This window comes from Pipra filicauda, unplaced genomic scaffold (genome assembly GCF_003945595.2).
Source record: "Pipra filicauda isolate LSUMZ 115617 unplaced genomic scaffold, ASM394559v2 scaffold360_size730234_pilon, whole genome shotgun sequence".
Taxonomy (NCBI): domain Eukaryota; kingdom Metazoa; phylum Chordata; class Aves; order Passeriformes; family Pipridae; genus Pipra; species Pipra filicauda.
The window spans coordinates 472,504-485,742 of NW_024104488.1; the positions used below are offsets into that span (position 1 = coordinate 472,504).

Below are 13,239 nucleotides of genomic sequence, written 5' to 3' on the forward strand. Positions count from 1 at the left end.
ATCTGGCAGGCAGTTGGAATTAGTCTGAGTAAGGGATGAATCCCTGAGATTTTTACATGGTGATTTTGGTATAATAAAATTCAGCACAGACGAGAAGTTATTTTGTATGGAAAACTTTATAGAAATGTCTAGACTTTAGCAGGTTTAAAATAATTAATCTTTCATCTTTAGAAGTGAATTAATTGGAGAGTGTATGTGCCGTTACAATTCCCTGCAGGACCACCATGGAATTATGTAAAGCCATGTACAGCATATGTAGGAATTTTCACCAGATGTCTTTTCAAGAGTGTATCTTTGACTTAAAGGAGGCAGTAATTTGTGACAGACTGTTCAACTTGTGTTTGGGTGGAGGAGGAACAGGAGGAGAGAAGGAACTGGGGTGGTGTATTTTACTGCACGGTAAAATAATGGTTGAAAATTTGGGAGAAACAATGGCCGATGTTTCTCCTATTAGCATGTGAGTTCTGTGGCCAGTCTGTGAGCAGGGTTGGAAGTTGTACCATCATTATTACCTGAAAGAGAAATCTTATTTCTGAACACCCAGACAGAAGCAACATTTGCACTGAATTCCAGTTTCTGCATGGAATTCTGTTGTGCTAGGGAGGTTTGAATTCAGAGCTTTTTATTTAAACATGTGTGGTTTTTTTTTGGTTTTTTTTTTGCTTTACATATCTTTGTTTGCATTGTGAGGAGGGTAAATCTAGGTCTGTGGGCAGGTTTTTATCAGAGCTCCTTTGATTATGTTTTAGGTGAGTTGTCATTGAAGGCCAGCCTTGATCATTCTGTCACAGTGTGGAAGGCTTCACCTTTCTTCAGTGTTCATGCTGCTTCTTCCTTGCAGCTGTCCTAAAACACAACTTGCTCTCCACAATCCCAGTGCTACCAAGTACAGAGCGAGAACTTTCTTCAGACTTAACCAACCAAAAAATCCCACCCTCCCAGCTCTCTGTCACGGAAGGATAATGGCACAAACTTTAACTGTCTTGGGAAAGGCTTGCAGGTGCCATTGGCACTCACACAGTCTCCATTTGAGGGAATAAATCAGAGTTTTGTAGTGCCTGTCAGGTGATCTTTCCACATTGTTCCAAATGTATTTGTTTCCTGTGAATTTCCAGAAGAATCCGTTTGAAATAACTCCGGCTTGGACTGTTGGACTGTTTCATTCCTTCTGGTTTATGGGGGAGGTTTTGGGACAGCAGAAAAAGGGATGCTTTGAGTATTTTGCTATTGGTGAAAGCTGATTTGATGAATAAAAAACCCAAACTCACAACACCTTCCTGCTATCAAAACTTTTGTCCTTAATAGCTGGAGTATGCTCTAAGTAGATATTTAATATAAAATAAATGTAAGGAAACATCACCAACTGAAGAGTATGAGGACAGGCTCTACTGCTTTATAAGAGGGTCAAAGCAAAAGAAATGATTTCATTGATGTTTAGCCCAGGTAAATTCTTTGTGGAAAGAGAACCATGTAAGTATAGGTGCTTCATTGCTGCTAGTTTTAAGTTACTTGTTAGAAATTCCTTGTGGTGGGTAACAAAAGACTGCTGAGTGATGTGGGAGAAAAACCTCTGGAATGACTGCAGAGCAAGCTGCTGATACCGTTTGGACAGACTCAACTGCTTGGGCAATTATTTTTGTACATTTTGTAAAACATCATTTACCTGTAAAAACTAGAGGACTGAGTTGTCAGAGTATCAGATGCAGAGTCGCAAGATTAAAAAGTCTTAATTTCTTTGATTTAGGGGTTTATTTTGGTAGGAAGAAAAATAACATTAAATCAAGTATGACTGGATTTCTTGAAGTTCAATTTTAAACTGATTGAGCAATACTTCACATTTCAATCACTTTGCAGTTCATAATTTAAACGAAAGATGGCATAATATCCAAGCTGGTGATCCAGTCAAGGAAATGGAGAAGGTTTCTAATGCTTCTTATTGAGCTACAGTTACCTTTATTTTTCTTCTGTCTCTAGGACGTCAGAATTCTCTTCCTAGACTTCCTAAACCAGGGGTTTAGTTGATAATTAAACATGTAAGTGCTTGTTCCACCCTATTTTCTTCTTTGCAGTAGGGTTGCAAACCTCAAGTTTGTGTTATAGGCTTTGGGCCCAAAGCAATAGTCTGCTCATGGTCAAGGTGATGGGGAGGTTTGATACTATATGTATAATATCTCAGTATTCTCTGTGCCTTTCCAGGACTGTCGGATGGATTGCAGAGGCCTCCTCCCTGTACCTCACATTTAGGGGATGTTCTCAGACACTGCTGGACAATCAGGAGGAGTCGGGCTATTTTGCACATAGGCCACATCTCACTCTCAGGTTTCCACTAAGAGTAGGATTTTTCCTTGGGGTTGTTCAGGAACAAAATGTCTGCAGTATCTGAGAAGAGCTTTGGTGACCAAGTGTTGGGTTGTGCCACCTCTTTGGTGTCACCCGCTGTGGTTTCCGTAGCGAGTTCTGCTCCTTAAGCTTGGCTTTAACTTCGATTTAGGAGTTCAGATCTGCAGTCCATAAAATATTGTTCATCCTAGAAACCTTCTGAGGATTCTAGATGGCTCCCCCTCTATGAAATAGCCTACTCCATCTTCAGCTCCACTGTCAGTACCTGTCAGGCTCATCAGACCCAGAGCTTTCCGGTGTGGTTTCCACGGAATAACAGTGCCTGGAACTGCATCCCTCTTCCCCACCACCCACTCGGTGGGAGCTGATACCAGGAACTGGCCATGCTCTGCCCTCAGCCACCCCTGGGCAAGCCCATCAACAAAATAAAGTGTTTCTTGTAATTTAGTTTTCTGGCTTCCCGACAAGCAGAGCTCTGAGCACACGAGGATAAATTCTACCCTAGAGAAGGAGGAAACCTCTCTGGTCAGATAACATAAAGAATACAAATCGATTAAATTGCCAGTGCTCTTGCAGTCCTGTGTGTGTTGGGCTGAGGAGGAGAAGAGACTGGATTCCCTTTGAGTCCAGAGTATGTTTCCTGCATGTGGATGAAGATAAGTAACACTGATATAAACTGATTCACTGAGGAATGTTATGGTGGGGGCCAAAGATCACCCATTTACAGTGCATTCTTTTATCACCTCAAGGTAATTTTATTTGCCAAGATACTGCAGTTTGTAGCATGGGCTCCTAGACAGGAGGTGGAAAAGAACATATTATGGTGGTAAAGCAAATGAATTCACATTTCAAATTCCCTCCCATTCTTAATATCCAACTGGTTAGCAGCTTGTCCTAAGATACCTGGGGTGGTTCTAGTTGCAAATTAACTGTTTGCATTTGAAAGGGTACCTACCCTTAACTGTACCATGTAATTAATTAGCATAATGGATTTTAATTTTCTTATTATCTAAGATTTAGATGAGACTTAATTTAGTCTAAGATTTAGATGAGACTTAATTTATTAAATGTTTCTGAGACAGGACAAAAGGTCAGTCAAAAGCTAAAAGTGCTTTCAGTGCTGTAGTTTACTGCAAATTAACCTTTTTGTTTGGGGTGATAGAAATGTGATTTCTTTTGCCATTTTTACCTTTTGAAGGCAGTGAATTAAAATATGCTGTGGTTTATGGTATAGGTGCCTTGCTACTCACCTCGTGGGGCAGGTGGTGGTTGGTTGTGTGGAAATTTTCCTTCAGAGGGCTGCTCAGAGGAGGCTGGGCTGTGTCAGGCTGCCCTGCCCAGCGCTCAGCAGTGTGTGCCATTCAGTGAAACCCCTCTGGTTTTCCCTTGGCAAGAGGACAGGGGGGACATAATTTGGTTTTCTGTTTTATCTAAATTCAAAACAAGGACTCCGCAGTAAGTAGTAATTTTAAAAGACAAAAACTTAGCACCTTGGTGTCTTCACACTCTCTTTATTCAGTGTGCAGTTGTGCCAAAATATAACCTTTGTACATGGCATAAAATTCGGGAGTTCTGCCTTTCCCAAAGGAAACAAAATATATCCTGTTCGTCTCTAACAAATACGTACTGTGCACAGTCATGTGCAAATTGTTTCCTCTGTTGCTATTTTGCTGATGGTGCCTTGTAGAGGTTTAAGGCAGATCTCAGAGAAGCCTTTTCGGTGGAGGTCTGTGTCACAGGGGCTGCTCTCCGGGTGTTCTCTGCGGATCTAACAGTGGGGACATGCTTTTCTTCTTTCATTTAACATGTCAGCACATTAGTTTTCTGCATGGAAGAGTTTCAAAGAGGAGTTCTCCTGGCCCTTTTTCCCCTTGCCATCCCTGTGTAGGTGAGTGTTGTGAAGAAGGTGATGTGAAGATGTGCTGCCATCTGTACTCAACAGCCCCATCTCTGCGTTCTGTGCTGGCGTGCTCAGCATAACTGGCCACAAACCACAAATATTTCAATCTCCTTAGGCTTGAATTTATCACTCTGTAGTAATAAATAACCTGCCTCCAAATCCCAGATGCACTGCATGCAAAAGGCAGCGCTGTCATTTAGATTTGGTGTTTTCTAATCACTTCATCCCTCTGGTTTAACAATGCCTAGAAAGGCAGTGTAATGTTATCCTGCCCTTTTACACCTTGCCTGTTTCTTCAGGTTTAGAGAGACTTGTGCAGCAGCTGCATTTTCAGGTGTGTGATCTGGAACTGTCAGTGGGACAGTGGCACAGACTGGAGTGCCCTGTCTCAGCTCTGCCCTGCCCAGGCAGGATGGGCACGTTTGCACTCAGAGGGCAGGCAGAGGTGTCCTGTCTCCCTGTGAAAATAGCCCGGGCAGCCCAGCCTTTCTTCTGGGAGTTCCTCACATTCCATGGAGGAAGTGAAGTACTGAAGTACACTGTGCAGCCCTCCAGGCTCCAGGCACGAAACTGCGGAGCAAAAACACACCTTTTTTCCCCCCACTCTTCATTCTGTGTCGGTGGAAGAAGAGTCGGTGGAAGAAATGCCTCAGGGCATTTCTCTGAGGTGTGTTGGTATTGCTTCCTCTCCTGTTTTTGTTTACATCTGACTCAAAACACCATTATAAAGATCACCATGGAAAAAGTCAATATTTGTTGCATAATTTAGGCAGGATGGAGTTTTTATAGTTCCTGAGTCTGGTTCGTGGCCTTAAGTCAATTAGTGAGGCTCAGCCTTGGTTAGCACACAATGGTGTGTCAGTGCTGCAGCTGTTCCCTGGGTTAGGTGTCTGTAGGGTGACCTTAGTACATAACAGGAGGCTGAACATGAGCCAGCAGTGTGCCCAGGTGGGCAAGAAGGCCAATGGCATCCTGGCCTGGATCAGGAACAGTGTGGCCAACAGGTCCAGGGAAGTGATCCTTCCCCTGGACTCAGCGCTGGTGAGGCCACTCCTCGAATACTGTGTCCAGTTCTGGGCCCCTCAGCTCAGGAAGGATATTGAGGTGCTGGAGCAGGTCCAGAGAAGAGCAACAAGGCTGGGGAAGGGACTGGAGCACAAGTCCTATGAGGAGAGGCTGAGGGAGCTGGGGGGGCTCAGCCTGGAGAAGAGGAGGCTCAGGGGAGACCTCCTCACTCTCTGCAACTCCCTGACAGGAGGGGGGAGCCAGATGGGGGTTGGTCTCTTTTCCCAGGCAACTGTCAGTAAGAGAAGAGGGCTGGGTCTTAAGCTGTGCCAGGGGAGGTTTTAGGTTGGATATTAGAAAGAATTTCTTTCCAGAGAGGGTAATCAGGCATTGGAATGGGCTGCCCAGGGAAGGGGTGCATTCTCCGTCCCTGGAGGTGTTTAAGGACAGACTGGATGTGGCATCAGTGCCATGGGCTGGGAACCACGGCGGGGTTGGATCAAGGGTTGGACTTGATGATCTCGGAGGTCCCTTCCAACCCAGCTGATTCTGTGATTCTGTGATTCTGTGATTCTATGATTCTGTGATTCTATGAACTCCTTTTGCATCGTGATCACTGCTGGGAACGGGGGTTTGTTGGTTTGTTTTCCCTTGGTGATCACCTTTGCACTCTGTGAGCAGAAGGCCTTCATGAATTGTGTGGAATGGGGCACTAGTGCTGGCACAGGATCAGCCTGAGGAGGTGCAGCTGCCAAAAAGAAGCGTCACCTCTGTCAGTGTCTGCGTTTGAATCAAGTCTTTTATCCAAATCACACCGTGTGTCTCCGTGCCGGTGGATTTGACAAAAAGGGAATGGAAATAAATACATTCCCATTGTATGGGAACGTAAAGAAATACTTTAATTCATAAATACTGAATTAAAAATTGTTACATTGCACAGCCATGCACTAAGACAGAAGCCATGAAAATATTTTCATTAAATGCCCTTAAGTCTAACTTTATTAGGTAAATAATAAGACCTTCCTTACAACCTTGTTCTTACCCATGTGTTTAACTGTGCAGTTAGTGAAAAAGTGATTTCTTTACCTTAAAATTGGATTTTGGTCCATTTTTTAATTATTATTTATATATGGGAATTTCAGTGATGCTTGCCATTTTACTAGCAGTTTAAACTTAGTGGTTGCTATCAAAATAAGCAACTGTAATGCAATCTGAGCTTCAAGTAGAAAAATTCCTGGGTTTCAAATGCTGCTTGCAGAAAGGCAAGTCATGGAAAATATGTACTTCTCCATGGCAGGCACTGCACATGTGATTTCTCAGTATAGGGCATTATACTGAGCCAGATGTCACAAGTGCTGGGGGGAAGGCAGTTCTGTGCAGAATAGAAAGTAGCAACATTCCAATATTTACTTTAAGACTGACTAGTAATTACTTTCACAAGCTTTCAGACACTATTTATGGGATTTGTAATTCTTTTCACACATTTCTCCAAAGAAACACAATTCTGTATTTTTCAGAATCAGAAAATATTACTAAAAAATGTTAAAACCAGTCATGTGCTTTTCTACTTGGCATTAGTGTGTGCACAAAACCCACTGTGCACACAGAAGCTCAGACATCTTACTAAATATATGAATTGTGCAAACAGGGGAAAAAAACCCCAAAACATTAAATACCAAGTAAACATAACTGTGCTTTTCTTGGGGATCGAGAGCTTTGAGATGTTGATGACATGAAGCACAACTAAGCATTGTTAATCTCAGCTGCCATTAATCCCAAAGAAATGCTTTTTGCAGACAGCACACTATTACTGCCATGAAATGAAAGTAGGAAAAAAAGAGAAGGCTGTGGGGGACCTTCTGGTGTAGCATATTTTTAAGGGATGGTTTGGGTTTTGTTGGTTTACATGGGGTGTTGAAAAGCATTACATACTGTGTATTACCTCCCTGCACTACCTGTGGCATCTCAATGTGTGTCTTCTGTTCAGCTTTGTCGAAAGATATTTTATTCAGTGACAACTGCTTTTTTGGTCTTTTATTATGACTAAGTAAGTCTGGAAGGGGGAGCTCATGATTTCAGCTTCCCCTCTGTGAGGTCTGTTGTTTTAGAGCACCAGGAGACATTCCTTACATCCTCAGTTTCTCTGTCTTGACCCTCATGAGCTTGGTGCCCACCACCCTTTCTCAGTAGTGGCCCCAAATGCACAGCCAGAGAAGCCCTGGAACTCAGTGACTTGGGGTTGCAAACGCTTTAGGTGTGTCCTAAGCTGTGGGAACTCTGGATTCATCGGGGAAGGTGGCACTCCAAGTGAGAAAAACGAGGGAGCCAGGAGGGAATTTTGAAATGAAGGAGGACAGCAGGGAATTGAGAGTCAGGAATCCCACCTCTGGTCTTGTACATATTTCACTCTGAAGAGACAAAAGACTTTTATATGTATAATGGTATCAGCAGAGCTGTAATTACAGTCACGTTGTATTTCTGGTCCAGAGTCCTGCCTTTATTGCCCTGAGAATGCAGATTAGAGATTTCCCTTTTCCTTTTCCTCTCACTCGATCTGTGATTTCTGGTGAACAGAGTGGCCTTCTGGGCTTACAGATTAATTTCTTTCTAAGGGGCTCTCTGGCTTCTTGTCAGCCTCTGTACTGCCTCTGGGGGATTTCCAAGCATCCACTATCCTTCTGTCCATGGATTTGTGAGAAGAAGGTGTTTTCTCTTGAAGCCCCACGGCTCAGTGCTGACTGACCTGGCTCGCGGCGTCTGCTCCTCAGGTATCGTTTCACTGCCGGGCTCCGTCAGGGCAACATCAGCAACTGCTGAAAGCCCTCTGCTAAATTCTCTTCAAAGGGAGGTTACATTTGCACGAAAAAAAAAAATATTCCACGTGCCTGTGGATCTACCAAGAGAAATTTTAAATATCTTGATAGTATTATAATGAAATGTGGTTTTCTGGCAACTGATTAATTTTGTGGAAAAGCAAAACTGTGTCTCGCTGTGAGCTGCACTGTGGGGAGCAGAGGATGAACACATCAGCTCAGGAGCAGCGTGACCAGCATTTCTGAGCTCTCTGAGAGAGACACCTAAATCCTGTTCTACAAAGCTCTGCCTAATGTAACTTTTCCCAGTGCTGTTCCTGGGGATGTAAGTGGCCAGGCAGCGTTACAGCACACCACTGATACACTTCACAATAGCTCCTCACACACGGGAGCCTTCGTAGGATCAACTACTGACCCTGAGGGACAAAACCAGGTCAGAGTAGTGACAGCAGGGAGTTTTGAGTCAGGAATCCTGGCTCTGGTCTAATGGTTTGACTGCAAGCTGAGCCTCTTTAGGAATTGTTTCTGTCGTTGCTGAGATTTTGTACATGTGCTTCACAACTTGCTGTAGTTTGCAGGGTTGCCTGGTTTGCATGCTCCCACCCTGGATAAATCAGTGTATCTTAGCATTTTGAAAACCTGGTATTATGTGGAATTTCCTTTTTTGTTCCAAAATCATTGCTCTTATCCAAATCTTGTAGCCAGGGATAGGGAGGGACTTCACTGCAGAGCAAAGCCTTTCACAGATGAGGTTTCTTTTGAGAGGCCAACAACAGACACGGATCTTTTCTCCCTCTCCAGAGCAAAGCATCTTGTTTTATGGGAGGGGATAAAGAAGCAGAACACGTAGAGAGATCTGTTCTATTTTTAGTTCTCCCACTAATCTGCAAGGTGACTGTGAGAAGTTATTCTGTTTTTCCTCTGCTCTGGTTTATACTCTTTGTGCTTCACTATTCCCATCCTTCTCACAGCAGTAATGCTGGTTTATGCTTTGTAAGAGCGGGGGGCTTTGAGACAGACAGTTGCAAAGCACCACTTTGAGTCTCCAAACCATTGAAGTCAGTGAAGATTTCCTTTGCCTTAAATAGGCTTTGGGTCTGTTCTTAGGAGAGCAAAAAGACTACAAAGATTCATTGTTTTGCCTACTCCATAGCAACCAACAACATAAAGCCTTTTCCCAGATGTGTTTGTTTAAAGGCTTTATAAGTTCAGTTTAAAAGCCAAACTGAAGTTGGAGCTATTGTTTTATGCTGATTTTTGTGTATTGGCATTTAAAAATTAAATGAACAAGTACACAGTCATAGGAAATGCAGAAATGTGTATGAGAGAAGATAAGAAATGCACTTTAGGGGGGACACAAAACTGGGATAAGTACAGCAGCGTGTCAGCTTTTGAAGAATTACCTGGCATATTTGAGAATTCCTATGTAATTCCAGGTCACATGGGAACATTATGATGTTTTATACAGTCAGAGAATCAATTACTGTTCATTGATAAGTCTCATTGTGCACCAAAAGAGGATATGGTGAACGGGCATCGTGCTGTACATCCTTGAAACTGATACCTCCTGATCTTTTTTAAGGAACACTTGGTTTACATGAGGCGTACAGGTAAGCATGAGAAGCAGAGAATTCACCATGGGAGGGAGAAGGTGAAGGATCCATATGGGTTAGCATATTCTTTTCAGTGGATGAATTGGATTAATATCCCCCCAAGTCCTACTGTGAGAGGAAGAACATGTATTTTGACCTGTGAATGCATTTTATTGTACAATGCTGCGTGGCTGTATTTATACTCTGCAGGAAGAAAACTACTCTCTGGTAGTTCCTTCTGTTTTTTTCTCTTTGTAACCCTTTGCTTTTACTCAAGCAAAATGCAAGATAAATGCCCATTTCAGCCTTTTAGATCTTGGAAATAATGGTGTATTAAATGTGATTAAGTTGGGAATTACCCTTTAAGCAGGGTCATAATTACTGTAGATTTAGATGGCATGTTGTACAAATTGCTGCATGCTCATAATTACAAATTGAGTTTGTTGCACTCTGGGGGTTTATAAACTTTGTTTTAGCCATTAACACATTAAATAGCAGTGATTTATGTAAATCACTGGATAAACCAAAATTTCAGTGTTGTGCTTAATCTAAGGTTTAATTATGTTTCTGTATTAGAAATAAAACAGGGTTAGCTTTAGCAAAGAAGGTCGAACAGCCTAAGCATATATTCACTGCTGAGACATTGTTAAACATGAGAATGGTAACGAAGCTGGAGCAGCCTTTGTAAGTTTGGCAGTGCCATTTGCTGGGCACCTGACTGAAAACTACAGCGGCCCAAAGTGAATGAAGCAGCAACTACAGCGAGTGGGCACAACCAGCTCTTCCCAAGGTCAGCCACTGCTTCCTTCAGAATTATTTCCTCAAACTTCTGGGTTGATCTGGTGAGCATAAGTTCATGGTTTGAAATCTGTGTTCACTTCCTCTTGCACAGGATTTCCCAGTTCCTTCATGTTTGCTTAAGTCAAGTTTGTTGTGTTTTAATGGCTCAAAGATAACTTGGTGGTGGGCTGTTAGTTGTGCTCCAAGAAATTGCCTGGAATAAGGATACCAGGACATGGAAAATTAGTTTTCTACCTCCTTTCCCTGTGCTACATATTTCTATAATATCTTAGTGGCAACTTTATTGCTAGTTAGATGTCAGAATAGCAGTGGGAGGACAACAGAGTGTGTACTTCCTGTTGGTTCTGCCAAAGTTGTCTACCCAAAGTGCAGATAAATAAAGTGGAATAGAAGCCCACGTTGGCTCAGTGTTGTTAGCAGAGCCTCTTCTGCTCTGTCTTATAGAACCTGAAACATCAGCTCTGTATGTTCAGCACAGATGTCGTCAGGATGGCAAAGAAATGTATCCATGTGCCACCAGAAGGTTGTCCTAAAAAGTCAAGGTCTATGATAAATAAGCACCCGAGAGAGGATGGATTATGCAGTATGGATTATGGTTATTGTTACCTGAGGAAAACTGGGTTATGCAGTATGGATCATGGTTCAACGAAGATGGTTTTGGAATGTTGAAACTTAAACAAAAAGTCCCTCCAAAAGTAATTGCATCTGCCTCGATTCGGAAACCACAATGTTGTCTGCATAGTGCAGCAAGAATTTGCTTTTCTGTATTTAATTCCCCCGTTGGAATACATGCAAGGTCTTAAATATGTAGATGATTTTGGTGCTTAACCTCTACTTTAAAGAGTTATTAAAGCAAGAAGTGATTTAACAGTTCTGTAGCAGAATGGCAAAACTAAATTGAGAATTCTGGACGCTTGACATTGATGGGGGGAAAGCTGTATGTAACAATTATCCACATGGTGTTTGGAATGGGATGTGTTAGCACTGCTTGGTTATTTGTGTTAGCATTGCTTGGTTATTTGCTGATCTAGCATGATCATATCTGTCGAAGGAAGACTGTGTTTGAAGTGGCTTCAGAAAAGCACATTCTTCAAAAAATTCTGTGACTGCTTTTGAGGTCAGAGCTCCTCAGCCGCCCTTTCCAGTATGTCTCCTCCTTCACAGCCCACGCTAAAACTGTCTGCACTTGGTTCCTAAATGGAAACTGGCTTCCAAAGGAGCAGTTGACTTTCGGGAACTGCTTGTGTCTGCTTTGGATTTGTCTCTGTTTACAAGTGGAGATGAAGCTTCATGCGGGAGTGCGTTGAGTCAGGACCAGAAAAATTGTCGATCCCAGACCTTCTGAAGGGAAGAGACTGTCTGGATAACCACTAGGTGTTGAAAGCAGGCATTGCAGTATAAATAGTCTCTGGTTAGAGACTTGCAGTGACATTAAAAACAGTCTGTGTAGGTGTGTCCTTCCTTAGCGTATTTGAGTTTCACTGAAAGGTAATTAAACCCGGGCTTATTGGAATCCATGCCTAACACCTCCTTAGGAAACTGTAAAACACATGCTCGGGCCAGAAGTTTAACGGGGTTTAAGCAAAGTCGCTTAGATTCTTTTTATGATGGTATGTACTCTAAATAAGAGGTACGTTTTACACACACCACGAGGGCACAGCTGGGCCTTTCACTATGCTCGCTCTTGTACCGGATTTCAGCAACATCTTTAGTTTCTCACTAAACTTCGGAGCTCCCCCAAACTACAGAGATCAGCCGGCGCGGCTCTCTGGTGTTATTACAGGATATTATTCATACGGAGCCTAAGAGAGGGTGTTGCTGCTTGGTTGTGGGGGCCCCCAGGCGCGGCTGCCCCGGGGGGAAGCCCTCGGAGCCGCGCTTTTCCCGGGAATCCCGCCCCCGACGCGTGCGCTGTCCCCGCCGTGCCCGTGTGCGGGAGCGGGGCGGGGCGGGCGGCGGTGCCGGGCCCCGGCTCTCCGGCATCGGACCGGCCATGTGGTGCCTGCACTGCAGCTCCGAGCGGACCCAGTCGCTGCTGGAGCTGGAGCTGGAGCTGGACAGCGGGTGAGCGCTGCCGGGCGGCGGGGGGGCCCCGGCACACAAAGGGCTCCGCGCCGGCCGGGCGGGACGGGCTGGGGGGGCAGCGCCGAGGGCTGGCAGTGGGGGCACCCACTTTGTCCCTGGGGGAACCCCCTTTATCCCTGGGGTCACCCCTTTTGTCCCTGGGGGAACCCCCTTTATCCCTGGGGTCACCCCCTTGTCCCTGCGGTCACCCCCTTGTCCCTGCGGTCACCCCCTTGTCCCTGCGGTCATCCCCTTGTCCCTGCGGTCATCCCCTTGTCCCTGCGGTCACCCCCGTGCCCTGGGTCGGGCGGGGGTCGGGCGGCAGCGCCGTGTGGGTTCGTAGGGACGCGGGTTTCAGTCGCGGTGGTTTATCCGCGGTGTCCGAGGCGGCCCCGCCGCTGTGGTGCCCGAGGGGTGTCAGGCAGAGCCGCGAGTCCCTCGGGAGCTGCCGGGCAGGGCTGAGCCCAGCGGCGTGCGGGGCCCTCACACACCGGTGTGTAAACACGGCGTTCGGGCGAGTTTGGGACAGGGCAGGGAATCACATGACTGGTGTCAACCTGGTGGGAATTGTGCTGCAGAGCCCGGGACAGGCTGTTCCCCTGTCCGGGACAGCAGAGACCTGCCCTTGGCCTGCTCTCATGGGACGGCGAGTTACGCTCAGCGGGACCGCCTGGGGAAACCATCATTTGCTACTCGTGCCCTCAGCCAGAAAAGAAAAGAAAAC

General features: G+C 44.8%; 1 protein-coding gene across 10 annotated transcripts in view; it reads left to right on the plus strand.

Annotated features, from left to right (window-relative positions):
- The window catches only part of IQSEC1 (IQ motif and Sec7 domain ArfGEF 1), a 336,618-nt gene that overhangs the window by 257,329 nt on the left and 66,050 nt on the right, over positions 1-13,239 (plus strand). Inside the window, exon 1 of one of the 10 annotated variants that reach the window (XM_039384587.1) lies at positions 12,443-12,515. The exons of the other annotated variants lie outside the window; for them this stretch is intronic. Coding sequence (XP_039240521.1) covers positions 12,445-12,515 — 71 coding nt within the window. The 5' untranslated portion in view covers positions 12,443-12,444. Of the gene's footprint in view, positions 1-12,442; positions 12,516-13,239 lie in introns of those variants that run through there. 10 annotated transcript variants of the gene reach the window in all.